Source organism: Lutjanus erythropterus, chromosome 2, assembly GCF_056507025.1.
Source record: "Lutjanus erythropterus isolate fLutEry1 chromosome 2, fLutEry1.hap2, whole genome shotgun sequence".
NCBI lineage: Eukaryota > Metazoa > Chordata > Actinopteri > Lutjaniformes > Lutjanidae > Lutjanus > Lutjanus erythropterus.
In genome coordinates, this window is record NC_139318.1 from 37660293 (window position 1) to 37672873 (window position 12581).

General features: G+C 40.0%; 1 protein-coding gene across 1 annotated transcript in view; it reads left to right on the forward strand.

Annotated features, from left to right (window-relative positions):
* The window catches only part of magi3b (membrane associated guanylate kinase, WW and PDZ domain containing 3b), a 258901-nt gene that overhangs the window by 155878 nt on the left and 90442 nt on the right, over positions 1-12581 (forward strand). The window contains exon 2 of the mRNA XM_084738936.1: positions 10453-10569. Coding sequence (XP_084595062.1) covers positions 10453-10569 — 117 coding nt within the window. The remainder of the gene's footprint in view (positions 1-10452; positions 10570-12581) is intronic.

Sequence of the window (12581 nt, forward strand, 5' to 3'; positions counted from 1 at the left end):
TCTCCTAAAGCCCCAGCATGCCACGTTGACAAGAAAAAATGTTATTTGCACCACGTTTTTAGCCTGAATCTTCGCTGTAGATCCGTAGCTTGGAGCAACGCTCTCGTGCAAATGCTCTCCGTCTGAACTGGGTGTGTGTGGTGCGATGGTGTGCAGACTGCATGCTGGGACTTTAGGAGACTTGGATTATACCAGATGAGCAGCATGGAGAGATTTTATGGTTTCCATCCAGTTGTTGTTTTCCTCTGAAAATCCAGCAGTGGTTTGCAGACTAACCAAATAAACCCGACCCTCCATCAGCATGAGGATAAGTAGATAATGACTGAATTTTCATTTTTTGGTGAACCATGCCCTTAGCTTAGCATAAAGACTGGAGACACGAAAGGAAAGTCACTGCTCTAAGCCAAGAAAAAGCCAAACATATCCATCAAGTTAGCCACCTAGCAACAGCATCGGTCTTGACTGCTTTGTCTCGAACTGGCCTTTAGTCCCACCCACTATAAATCAAAACGTGATTGGTTAATTCACCTGTCATTTTCTAAACAAACACACAGGCTCTGGCCTTCTGTCCCAGTGATGAAGTCTTGACCAACGAGTGAGCCATCTCTAACCTTTCTTCCCCTAGAGACAACAACAATAAAAAATCTGATTGGATAATTCTATTTTACTGTTTTCAGGCCAGTAATCCTTTCATTTCTGAAGCAAGGTTGGTAGAGAATGAGGTTAAAACTAGAATTAGAAGAGAATAACCTAATAATAAAATGAAATAAATAAAATATAATATATTTAAATATAACATTTGAAATACTGATATGTTAAGTCTTCTCTGAAGGCCCTCAGGGTTCCCCTCTGGTCAGAATAATTGCAATTAGATATTTCTTAAAAATCGTTCAGCCCTACCACGAACAGTTATCATCTGTGTCTGTGCGAGTAGCAGAGGGGCGGCGATGAATCGCCGGTATCTGATGGGTTGGCGGTGACTCTGAGCTGGCTGAAGAGGTGCTGGTGGAAAACTTTAGACAGACCCAGATGAGCTGTTTTCCTCCGTTTCTGATTGGACATCCACATGAAAAGTGCTGGATTTTCCTTTGAACCTCATAGATGGAGATGTCTTCTCATTTAACTTTAAAAAAAAAAAGCCAAAATGTTAAAGTATTAATTCTTTAAGACTTGTCTTTCTTTAAGGCTCACACGAGGAAACAGACTGCGGGTATAAATTCATATTCATTTAGTTTTTTCTAATCAGAAAACCTCTCAACTTGCAATCCAGTCTGATTGCATTAGAATTAGATAATTAGTTAGAAAGTGTATTTTTTTTGATGAATAAATTCAAATTGATTTGCATCTATAAGATAAAAGAACACTACAAATTCAAAGCAGCAAATTTAAACATCTTGTCTGTGAACTCTGGGTCTTTTAGAAAATAACTGACTGATTCAGATGTAGATGAGGCACATTGAGGGAAACACTTCATCACAAATTAACTTATGGAATTAAACAAACATTGCTATTATATCTGGTTTCCTTCCTTGTCCTGCTCACAGTGATCTCAGCACTTCAGTTTAAAAGTGACATGATGTGTTCTCAGTCTCGCGATCTTACATAATCGGCTTCACACAGCGAACGAGTGCGTCTTTCAGTAACACAGAAGCAGCAGACCAAATCTCAGATGTCTGACATGTGCTTGTGTGCGATAGAGAGTTATGTCTTGAGCTCGGAGTGTTAATCTAATTCTGTGGCTTCTGAGTGAGGTGTTGGTCTAAGTGAGGATGTTAACAGTCTGTCGCTTCACGAGGGGTGCCAGGCACTGTTTCCGTGGCTGCAGCTATTTTCTCTGAGCCTCCTTTTTTTTTTTTTTGAGAGGAGGAGGAGGAGGAGGAGGAGGAGTACTGCTGATGCTAGGTAAAATGGCAACACAGTGCCGAAGGATTCCCGTGGGTGACCTTGTTCTCTTCTCTGACACATCCTCTGCCATCACTTCATGCAAAAAAAAAAAAAAGACAAGGTAGCAGAGCAGAGTATATATAGAGGGTCTTTGAGGGAGTCGAGTCTGAAGCAACAGCTTAATTTAAAGGCTTCCATCTGTTTGATTAGGCCGTTCGCACTAAATTTTTGAGGAAGCCTAAAAATGCAGCTCATTATGCAACTGACAGAAAATCAAAGGGAGCAGATCTCATTATAACTTGGAGAGGGACAGTGCAGAAATTTAAATCTCTTGTCTCTCGACTTAGCCGCTGTCACTGTTTTGATTGCTCTAAGCAACCTTTTACGATGAGCCAAGAAAAGTAGAAAACAAGGGCAGTTTAATAGCAACTTCCTACCTTAAATCTGGAGATAGGAAATGATTTAGACAATCCTAACTAACTTAATGAATCCTCTTATCTTACTTCATCGTATATTATCTGAGGAATCCTAAATACTCAATCCAAAGTTGCTAATCAACTTTTATGTTTGTCACCTAGCAAATGACACAGCTTTTCTCATCACACCAAGCTTATAACTTTGTAACCATAACAACGGTGCTAACTTGGAGATAAAAGAAGCAGTGAATACTATTGTCATCTACTGATAGCCAATTCTACTGTTAACAACTGTTAGCTAACACAACCATTAGCTACCGTTAACTACTGTTAGCTAACACTAGCATTAACTTCTGGTAGCTAACAGTGTCATTAACAACTGTTAGCGAACACTACTGTCATCTACTATTATCTAGCATTACCATTAACTACAGTTAGCTAATGCAACCATTAGCTACCATTAAGAACTGTTAGCTAACTCTACCATTTACTAGTGTTAGCCAACACTACCGTTAACTACTGTTAGCCAACTCTACTGTTAACTACTGTTAACACACACTACTGTCATCTACTGTGAGATAACACTACTGTTAACTACTGTTAGCTAACAAATGTTTATAATAATTTCAAAAAAGTAATCAAGACTAAACAAAGTCATGGGATTTAAATTATGTGTTCATTATTTATCAGAAATAGTTCAGTAGGTGTTGGTCTTGTGTGTTGATCGGAGTTGTGATTAAAAGTTCAGGTCGGCTGTAGAAGATTTTCAGATTTCAAATTGAGCCATGGCATTCTTAAGTTTGGGAATGGCTATATTACATAATTTATTTTGAAATAATTTACTGAGGAGGAGAAATTGATGTTTTTCAGACGTTCGAGGGGACTTGGGATCTGTGCCCAAGCAGGAAATAAATCACGGACAATTCTCTGCCATCACATTGACTTCAGTATAGTAGAGTGAAATTAATTTTGAAAGTTTAGGAAAATATGTGACAGAAATTTCTCCCATTATGATTTTGTTTTTCTATTGTTAATAGACAGTTACAGTATGTTCATCCTCCTGGCTCGCTGTAGAGAAATGACCTCCGAGTGAGTGGCTGGCTGGCTGATTGGGCACAATAGAGTCCATTGAGTCCTCATCGCAGAAAAATGAGGCCTGTTACAATAGCAGTGTTATCTGTGGGGAGGAGGAATGAGGAACTCTGATGTGACAGCCTCACTAACAGTCTCTGACAGGACCCAGGAAGCCACAAAGACCGCACTGTAGCACTGTACTTGTACCGCAATGAACAGATCACAGCCGTGTGTGTGTGTCTTTTATTTATCCAGTGAACTGTGACTGAGCATGCTTGCTATACTGTCCTACAGTCGGACACAGTTCACACCTGGTGGCTCGACTGTACAGCCACAAGCATTCACCGCTGAGGACCGTTGAGGCGTGATGTGGGCATGCATGTGAGAGAGTTGTAGGGAGCACTTGGCTACTGCAAGAAGATGTTATCACTCTTTCATCATCAAAGAGAGAGTTTCATCATCACAAATGCAAAGTTTTAACCTACAATTAAGGGTTGAGCGCGTAGAGTAATATTTGATGTGAATGTGCTCGAGCTGAGGGAGATTCTGAGAACAGGGAAAGATCAAAAACTAGTTGAGTCAAGTTTATTTGTGAAGCCCAAAGCTCTCACATGCAAAGTCTCAATGGGCTTTTAAAGGCCTGAAACATCAATGATTTCTGACCCAGCTCAAGCTCTCAAAGAAATCAAGGAAAACAGCTACAAAGAAAATCCTAGAACTTCGAACAACAAAATGAAGACACCTGAGGAAGAAAATTCAAAGAGGAAACCAGACATTAAAAGGAAAATCCACAAAAGAACAAACATTTCAATGAAACGATATACATAGCTAGCATGGCAGATGTTAATGTCTGAGGGGCCACATTTCTGAAACGTCCTATTTCAAGTCTTAATTTAAGATAAGAAGAGTTGAAAAGAGGATTTTTTCCAATTTGGTATTACAAAAGCAACTTCTAAGTAACATAGGAACCCTGTCTTATCTCTTACTACTATACTGTTGACAAACATGACCATTAGCTACTGTTAGTAAACACAATTGTTAGCCACTGCCAGCGAACCCTGCCGTTACCTATTGTTACCAAACGCTAAGGTTAGCTACTTTAAGTTAACACTACCCTTAGCTACTGTTACCAGACACAACCATTAGCAGTGAACACTAACGTTAGCCTCTGTTGCCAAAACCTACTGTTACCCATTGTTGCCAAACACTATCATTAACTACTGTTAGTGAACACTACCGTTAGCCATTGTTGCCAAACACTACTGTTACCTATTGTTGCCAAACACTGGTGTTAACTAATGTTACTAAACACTAACGTTACCTGCTGTTGCCAAACACAGCCATTAGCTACTGTTAGTGTACACTACTGTTAGCTATTGTTACCAAACACGACCATTTCCTGCTTTTAGCATACACTGCCCTTAGCTACGGTTACTAAAACACTACTGATAACTGTTACTAAACACTGCTATTAGCTACTGTTATCAAACACTACTGTATACTAATGTTACCAAACACTACCGTTAGCTAGTGTTAGCAAATATTACTGTTAGCTGCTGTTTGCAAGTTAGTTACTACTACAGGTCGAAATGTGAAAATTAGGACAGCTTAACATTGATTTTTTGGAAGTAATCCATTTTTCCTGTCTTAAGTTAGGACGGGAATATTGACTTAGGAATGTTTAATAATGTATTTTTTGCACCGTCAGGTTCTCACCCTAATTACCATGGTTACCAAGCAGTTAAGACAGCATCTTCAAGTTAGGATTTTTATATAATACTGGCCCTGATTTTTAGTCACATCTTTTCTCTTTTCACCTTGTCATGGCTCAGGATTTGCTTTTGTCTGACTCGTTACCTCATATCTGACCTTGAAGCATCTACATTCACTCAAGAAGCCAAAAAAGAAAAATGCAGCTTTCATTCATGTATTTTAAAGGTCTTATTGACTGCACAACTTCTCTTGATTTAATGCTCTTGTAGTTGCTATTATTGACAATCATTCTTGACATATTGACGGCAAATATGATGACTCATTACAGAGAAAGCCAGTTCACATGCCACAGATACGCCTGTGTAGCTTTGTGTAAACCCAGGATCGATGACGTGAATGTATCTTATTCATTGTGGGTCAAATTGCCAAGTTGGCATGTTGTGATTTTATGACGAGGCTGTTTTACTGATTTAAACTTTGTTGAATCCTCCTTTGGATGCAACGTCATTCGCCTTCAGAAAGCATATGGAGCACATGTAGTTTGTTGAAACGGCCTTGTTTCCCTGTTAATTCCCTGGTGTGCGAGCTGAATTTTGAACAAAAAGGATATTCTGGGACAGTTTTGAGATGAAGTTGCCAGATTGGGCCTTGGTTCCCCAGCCTCAGTCTGTTTGTCTGCTAGACCAGCTGTGATGCAGCCCTCTTTGGAGAGACAGACGGAGAACATGCAACCTTTATTCTGAAAAGCCAGGCCCGCCGGGATGACGGCTCCTGAAACAGCGTCAGATGGCAGCGAGGGCTGCGGACATGAGGGGCATTTTGATGTGAGTCAACAGCGGCCTCCAAAAACTTGAAGTGAGACTAAGTTTAAAGCACAAAATAATAGGATTGCTGTGGTATCACAATAATGGTCTGTGTTGGTTTCTGTCACGAGTTGAGCAGGAAAAGAGGATTTGAGGGTTGAGAAAGCTCGCTGAAATATTCCCAGAGCTCATCATTATTCTATCACCCCTCTGTAGTCAAGTACATCTCCCCTCTCTATTAGCACATACAGTACTCCTACAGTAGCAAGATCTCATCTTTAGTCCTCCTGATTGGTATTCATAGCAATGCAGGGAATAGTCATGCTGAGCACAGTTTGGTCTGTATGTGTGTGCAACAGAAAGGGAACAGAGGCGGAGAGAAAATAGGGGAGAGAAATAGGGAAAGAAAGTGATTACTCCTCTGTAGTCAAACTGTTTCAAAGCCTACTCTCCCCTTTCTGTCAAGAGAAGAGGCTCACGCTGAAGCTGAGGGCAGGCAGACACCGAAGATCTCTTCCTGTTTTCCAAACTCCTCATCATGTTCTCTCACAGAAAAACTTTTTTCCCAGCTTGTGTGTGACGACTCTGAAGTCTTCCTCTCTGCCTCAAACTTTGCATGAACTTCCTTTGTTTTTACAAAGGCTTCTGGGAGTTGAGAGCAAAGGCGAAATCTTCTCAGATTTTCTTATGAAAATCTCTGGCGCCTCACTTTTGAGGTTGTGGCATTGCGCATCTTTGGTGAAAAGTTTTTGAGGCTTGTTGAGACTGTAAAGACAGTCGAGCGCAGGAACACGGCATCCATCATCTGTCACTTAGCAGTTTGGATTTCAGATTTGTTGCTTCAGATGAACGGAGGCAGTGATGACAATGAATTCAGCTCGGTCCAGTTTGTTTTATGGGATTTTTAACAAGCTGTCTTTGCTCAGAATGCAAAATCATCAGAGAAGCACTCTAGTACAGCTTTGTGCTGCCTTTCCCACACCACAGTTTCAAGTGTTTCTGGGCCAAATATTCCTTTGTAACCTCGCGTGTACTCTAAATTTCCATTTCCCTTCAAGTGGATTTAACTGAAGAGATCAGAGTTTAACTGCTGACACTAAACACTACCGTTAGCTACTGTTAGCAAACACTACCTACTGTTGGTACCATCTGTGGAGAAATCCAAAGATGTTCTTTTTGGGAATATTACAACACTGCTAACGTGGGAGATAAAAGAAAGACAGTGGGCTAAGATAGCAGATGCAGTCTTCACTGTCTCCAGCATCCATTGTATAAAAGTAATAAAAGAGCAGCCATACAGATTAAACAAGGTAGTTAAAACTACCATTAGCAAACACTATGGTTAGCTCCTGTTACCAAACACTACCATTAGCTACTGTTAGCTAATACAACCATTAGTGACTGTTACCAAACACAACTTTTAGCTACTCTTGGCAAACCCTACTGTTGGCTAACACTAATTTAGATATTGTTAGCAAACACTACTGTTAGCTACTCTCACCAAACACAACCACTAACTGCTGCTAGTTAACACAGCCATTAGCTACTGTTAATAAACACTACCATTAGCTACTGTTAGCAAACTCTACCATTAGCTAAAGATAAAATTGGACAGCTTAATGGCTGTCCTAAAGTTAGGAGAATTTATTTAAGATTTTTGAAAGTTAGGATCCTCGTGTACATTTTCCTATCTCACATTAGGATAGGAACATTTATTTAGGAACATGTTCATCATGTTTTTTCCTAAATCTAACCCTAATTACCATGATTACCTAACAGTTAAGACAACATCTAAAAGTTAAGAAGTTTCTGTGGGCGCTGATTTTTCAACACATCCTTTCTCACTTCGCCTTGTCATAGCTCAGGATTTGCTCTTGTCTAAGTTGTGTACTTTATATCTGATCCTAAAGCATCTACATCTATAATTATTTGAAAGGTCTTGAAAAGTTTTTGATGCTTGTTGAGACTGTAATGACAGTCTTGAGTGGGAACATGGCGTCTATCATCTGTCACTTAGCCGTCTGGATTTCAGATTTGTTGCTTCAGATGAGCAGTTGCAGTGACGACAATTAATTCGGCTCGGTCCAGTTTGTTCTTGGTATTTTTAACAAGCTGTCTTCGGTCAGAATGCAAAATAACCAGAGAAGTACTCTAGTACAGCTTTGTGCTGCCTTTTCCACACCACAGTTTCAAGTGTTTCTGGGCCAAACATCCCTCTGTAACCTCTCTTGTACTCTAAATCTCCATTTCCCTTTAATGATTGAAGTGGATTTAACTGAAGAGATCAGAGTTCAAAAATCTGTTTAACCTTCATCATCCCCCTCAGCTACAGTCTGACCCTGAGTGATAAAACCAGAATTAAAAGGTGAAACAACATGGATTTAAGCTCTCAGCTAGAACGAACAGGTGGTCGTACTGTACATACAGCAGGCATATAATGTATGTATAATACTGTGGATATTACTGTAAACACTGTATACCAAAAAAAAGTAAATGTATTCATGTTGCTAAGCCCCAAATTTGGAGAAGTAGCGGGTGTACCAACATGCAAGCTAGTGTACTACTGTGGACAGGGTTGACAGCAGCGTACTTTAGCCACTTAAAAATGGCCACCTAAAGAAATCAATGTCAGTTTAAGTGGATGCTGTATTTAGAATATTTTTACTCCTTTACCTTGTTGCCAGACAGTCTTTTCTGATGGGAAACTGCAGCATATTTCTCTCTCCAAACCAACCAAACTCAAAAGGCAAAATCAGTAATTTTACCTCACAGAGCACAAGACTTTCTGCACTATCGATGTCTTGATCAGTTAGCTTGCTCGTGTTATTGTGTGACTTGTGTTGTAAAAGGATACTTCAGATTCACCAAAGTCACACAGTAACAGACACAAGCTGACAAATCAAGGCATCAGAAACTCCTGATTTCTGCAAAGTAAAATGACTAATTTTGCCTATGGAGTTTGGTTGGTTTGGAGAGAGCTATATTTGGCTTATATAATGGTGGTTTCTCATCAGAAGAGGCTGTCTGATTGCAAAGTAAAACAGTGAAAACACTCTAAATATCATGTACATTTGAACAAATATTGATTTTTTTTTTAGGCGGTCTCATTTTAAATGGCTAAAATACCTTTTGTTGCTGACCCCGTCCACAACAGTTAATCGCTTGGCCTCCATGCTGGTGCCGCTCTGCTTCTCTCGCTCCGGGGTGTGCCAACTGGCATCCACTGTAGCTAATGAAATAGGATAAGATATGACAGAAGTTTATTAATTCAGAAGAAGATTCTTGTGCCAGATTGCTCCAAAAAATACAGTCATATAAAGAATATCAAATTTGAAGTGTTATGTAAAATATAAAGGGAGTAAATGCAAAGACGGTACCAGTAGAAGTAAGGCATGGAAAGTCAGCTAAAATTGAAAAAAGTAGTATTGGCAATTCCATTGAAAGTAATATTGAGAATTAATAAAAAAGTTCCAATGACCCAGCTAATGAATGTACAAATAGCACGATATTAAAAGTAATATTTTATGTCAGAGATAATGATCAGTGAGCAGGTCATTATTGTGAAATACACCCACATGAGGTGATGCAGGACCCCAGTGTGAAGCAGGAGGTATATCTAATTTGTTTGTTTGTATTGGGGATTTTTTTTGTCTTGGAGCAGGGAGATGAATCTCTCTCTTGCAGTGCCCCTTCACCACTTCTTTTTGCTTTCTTTCTTCTTCCCTTCTCTGTCTGTTTCGTTGTCACCAATTATCCAGCTTATTACACACCTGCTTACCAAAAGAAATTAATAAATTGAGACAAATATTGATTTTAGACATTATTTTGCTGATTTTTAAGATGATTTAATTGCTCCTCCAGAGTCTGTGACTGTCAGCCCTGCGATGAACTGGCGACTTGTCCAGAGTGTACCCTGCCTCTCGCCCAATGTCAGCTGGGGTAGGCTCCAGCAGCCCCGCGACCCTTACGGACTAAGCGGTTACAGAAAATGAATGAATGAATGAGTCTGTGACTGGACCTGGGTCCACAGCATCTTCTTAGCAACGGTGTTATAAAGAAATAACTGCAATTGACCAATCAGAATTGAGCGTTTAATAAAGCCGTGTGAGTGATATTGCACATGATAGTGAAAAGTAATATTTAACACATTAAAACATGACATTAAACATAATAGAAAAATAATATTGCACATGATAATCACCATAATATTCTCTAAGATGATGAAAAACAAGATTTCACATGTTGGTATTATTGTTCTCAGACTGATGATTTAGTTTTCCAGCACACTGACTATCAATATCTCACACAGCTACACATCAAATGATCTAAAGGATCCCTTCAAGCACTCAATATCTGCGAAAATACCAGAACATTAAACATCTATGCTGTAAACGGGTCGGCGCTATGTGAAGTAGAAAAACAGCTCTATCTAGTTCTGGGGTATTGACCACTGTTTGAAGCTACATGTCAGTCGGATAGATTTCCTTTTAGACATAAACCCTTCAGAAAGAGCTCCACTATGTTTTTATTGACCCTCCATGCCTCTGCTTCTGTTGTCGCAGGTAAAGTATTGAACACGGACCTGCGCCACTACCTCAGTCTGCAGTTTCAGAAGGGCTCGCTGGACCACAAGCTCCAACAGATCATCCGGGACAACCTCTACCTACGCACCATCCCCTGTAAGTAAAGTGCGCCGTGCAGCATATGTAACTACACTCCAAAGCACCTGAGCGCACAAAGAAAACCAGGAATGTGCAGTGCTGTATGACCTAGTTTGAGTGCATATATGCTTTTATCTGAAGCACCTTATGGGAACAATGAGGATGTTCTGCATGCGTCACACAGCTGGAAATCTAACCCACTGGAAGCAGCGTTAATGTGTTTTCTTTCTATTAAGCTACACATGGCTGCACACGCACACATGCACACATGCTGCGCTTGTGCACTGTCATCCTCTCACAGCTCTCAGTCACATATTTTAAAAAACGCACACACGCACACACACTTCAGCGTCACCATAGCAATCCGACCAAGGACATCTCTCTAACCCCGATGTAACTTATTTACTTCTGTACGTTATCATCACAGTGATCAAAGTCATATTCTTTCCATAAATAACCTTGTGTTGTTTTCCCTCTGCTGCTCTGCTCTCCCTCGCTGACACTCTGCTCAGCGGGGCCGTCACCAACTATTATTCTTCACTGAAATCAGTAATGGAGTGGTAAATAAAGAGGTTGGTACTGTGGACTGCCAACAGCCACTGCAAACAAGGGCAGCCGTGAACATTTATGGAGCAGCACTGGAAGTGTCCTTTGATTGCAAGATTTTTTAAATGAAATAGTAAAAGGGTAGTTTGGATTGTTTGAAGTGGGGTTGTATGAGGCACTTATTCATACCTACAGTAGACTGATAGTAGAAAAACTAAGCAGTGTATTGCTGTGGACAGACTCAGCAACAAAATGTATTTTAGCCAACTAAAAAACTCAGTATTAGTTTAAGTGTGCGCTGTATTTAGAATATTTTGACCACTTTATCCTGCTTTCAAGCAGCCTTTTCTGACAGGAAACCGCTGTTATGTAAGCCAGATATTACTGTCTCTATTCCAACCAAACTCTATAAACAAAATCAGCAATTTTGCCTCACAGAACACAGGAGTTGCTGGTCAATCTGTTGGTTTGTTTGTCTTACTTTCTGACTTTGGTGAATCAGAACTATCCTGTCAAAACACCAAAGTTACACAATGAGACAGACAAATTAACCGATCAAGGCCGTAGTAGACCAGCAAAGTCTGTGTTCAGCGAATTAAAATTACTGTTATTTTTTGACAAGTCTGGTGGGTTTAGAGAACAGTATTTGGCTTATACAAGAGCAGTTTCCCATCAGAAAAGACTGGTGAAAATATACTAAATATAGCGTACACAAACTTTGATATTTCGTCCTGCGACTTATAGGGATAGATCACCCAAAAATGAAAATTTGGTGATTGTCTACACACCCTCTTGCTGATTGAAGGTCGGGTTTATCTACAAAACACGGCTGGGGTTTGACAGAAAAACAGAGCTGCAGATTTAATCTTCTACATCTTCATTTATATAGCACTTTTCATATAAACAGAATGCAACACAAAGTGCTTCACTCAATAAAAACAATAAAGCAAGCAATGGTGACCAGTTTTCAAACATAAAAAAACACAACTGGAAAGATACAATAAAAAGCCTCCATACTGCTTGTCTGGTGTAATCCAATACTCCTAAAGCCCCGACATGTGGTTTGGACACCGCCACACTACACTCACCCTGTTCAGACAGTGTGTATGCACGTGAACGTGGCTCCAAGCTAAGGATCTACAGTGAAGACTCGGGCGACAAACATGGTGTTAATAACATTTTTGTAGTCAGATTTGCATGTTGGGAACGCTGTTTTCCTGTCAAACTCCAGCACTGTTTTGTGGCCTACAAAACTAAACTGGACCCTCAATCGGCATGAGGGTGAGTAGATAATGACTGACTTTTCATTTTTGGGTGAACTATCCCTTTAAGAAGACCCCCCCCCCCCCCCCCAAAAAAAAAGACTAAAAAAAAGAATATGTTCACCACTTTGCTGACAGACAGATATTGCTCACTACAAACCAACCAAACCCCATAGGTGAAATCGGTAATTTTGCCTCACAGGACACGGGAATTGCTGCTGT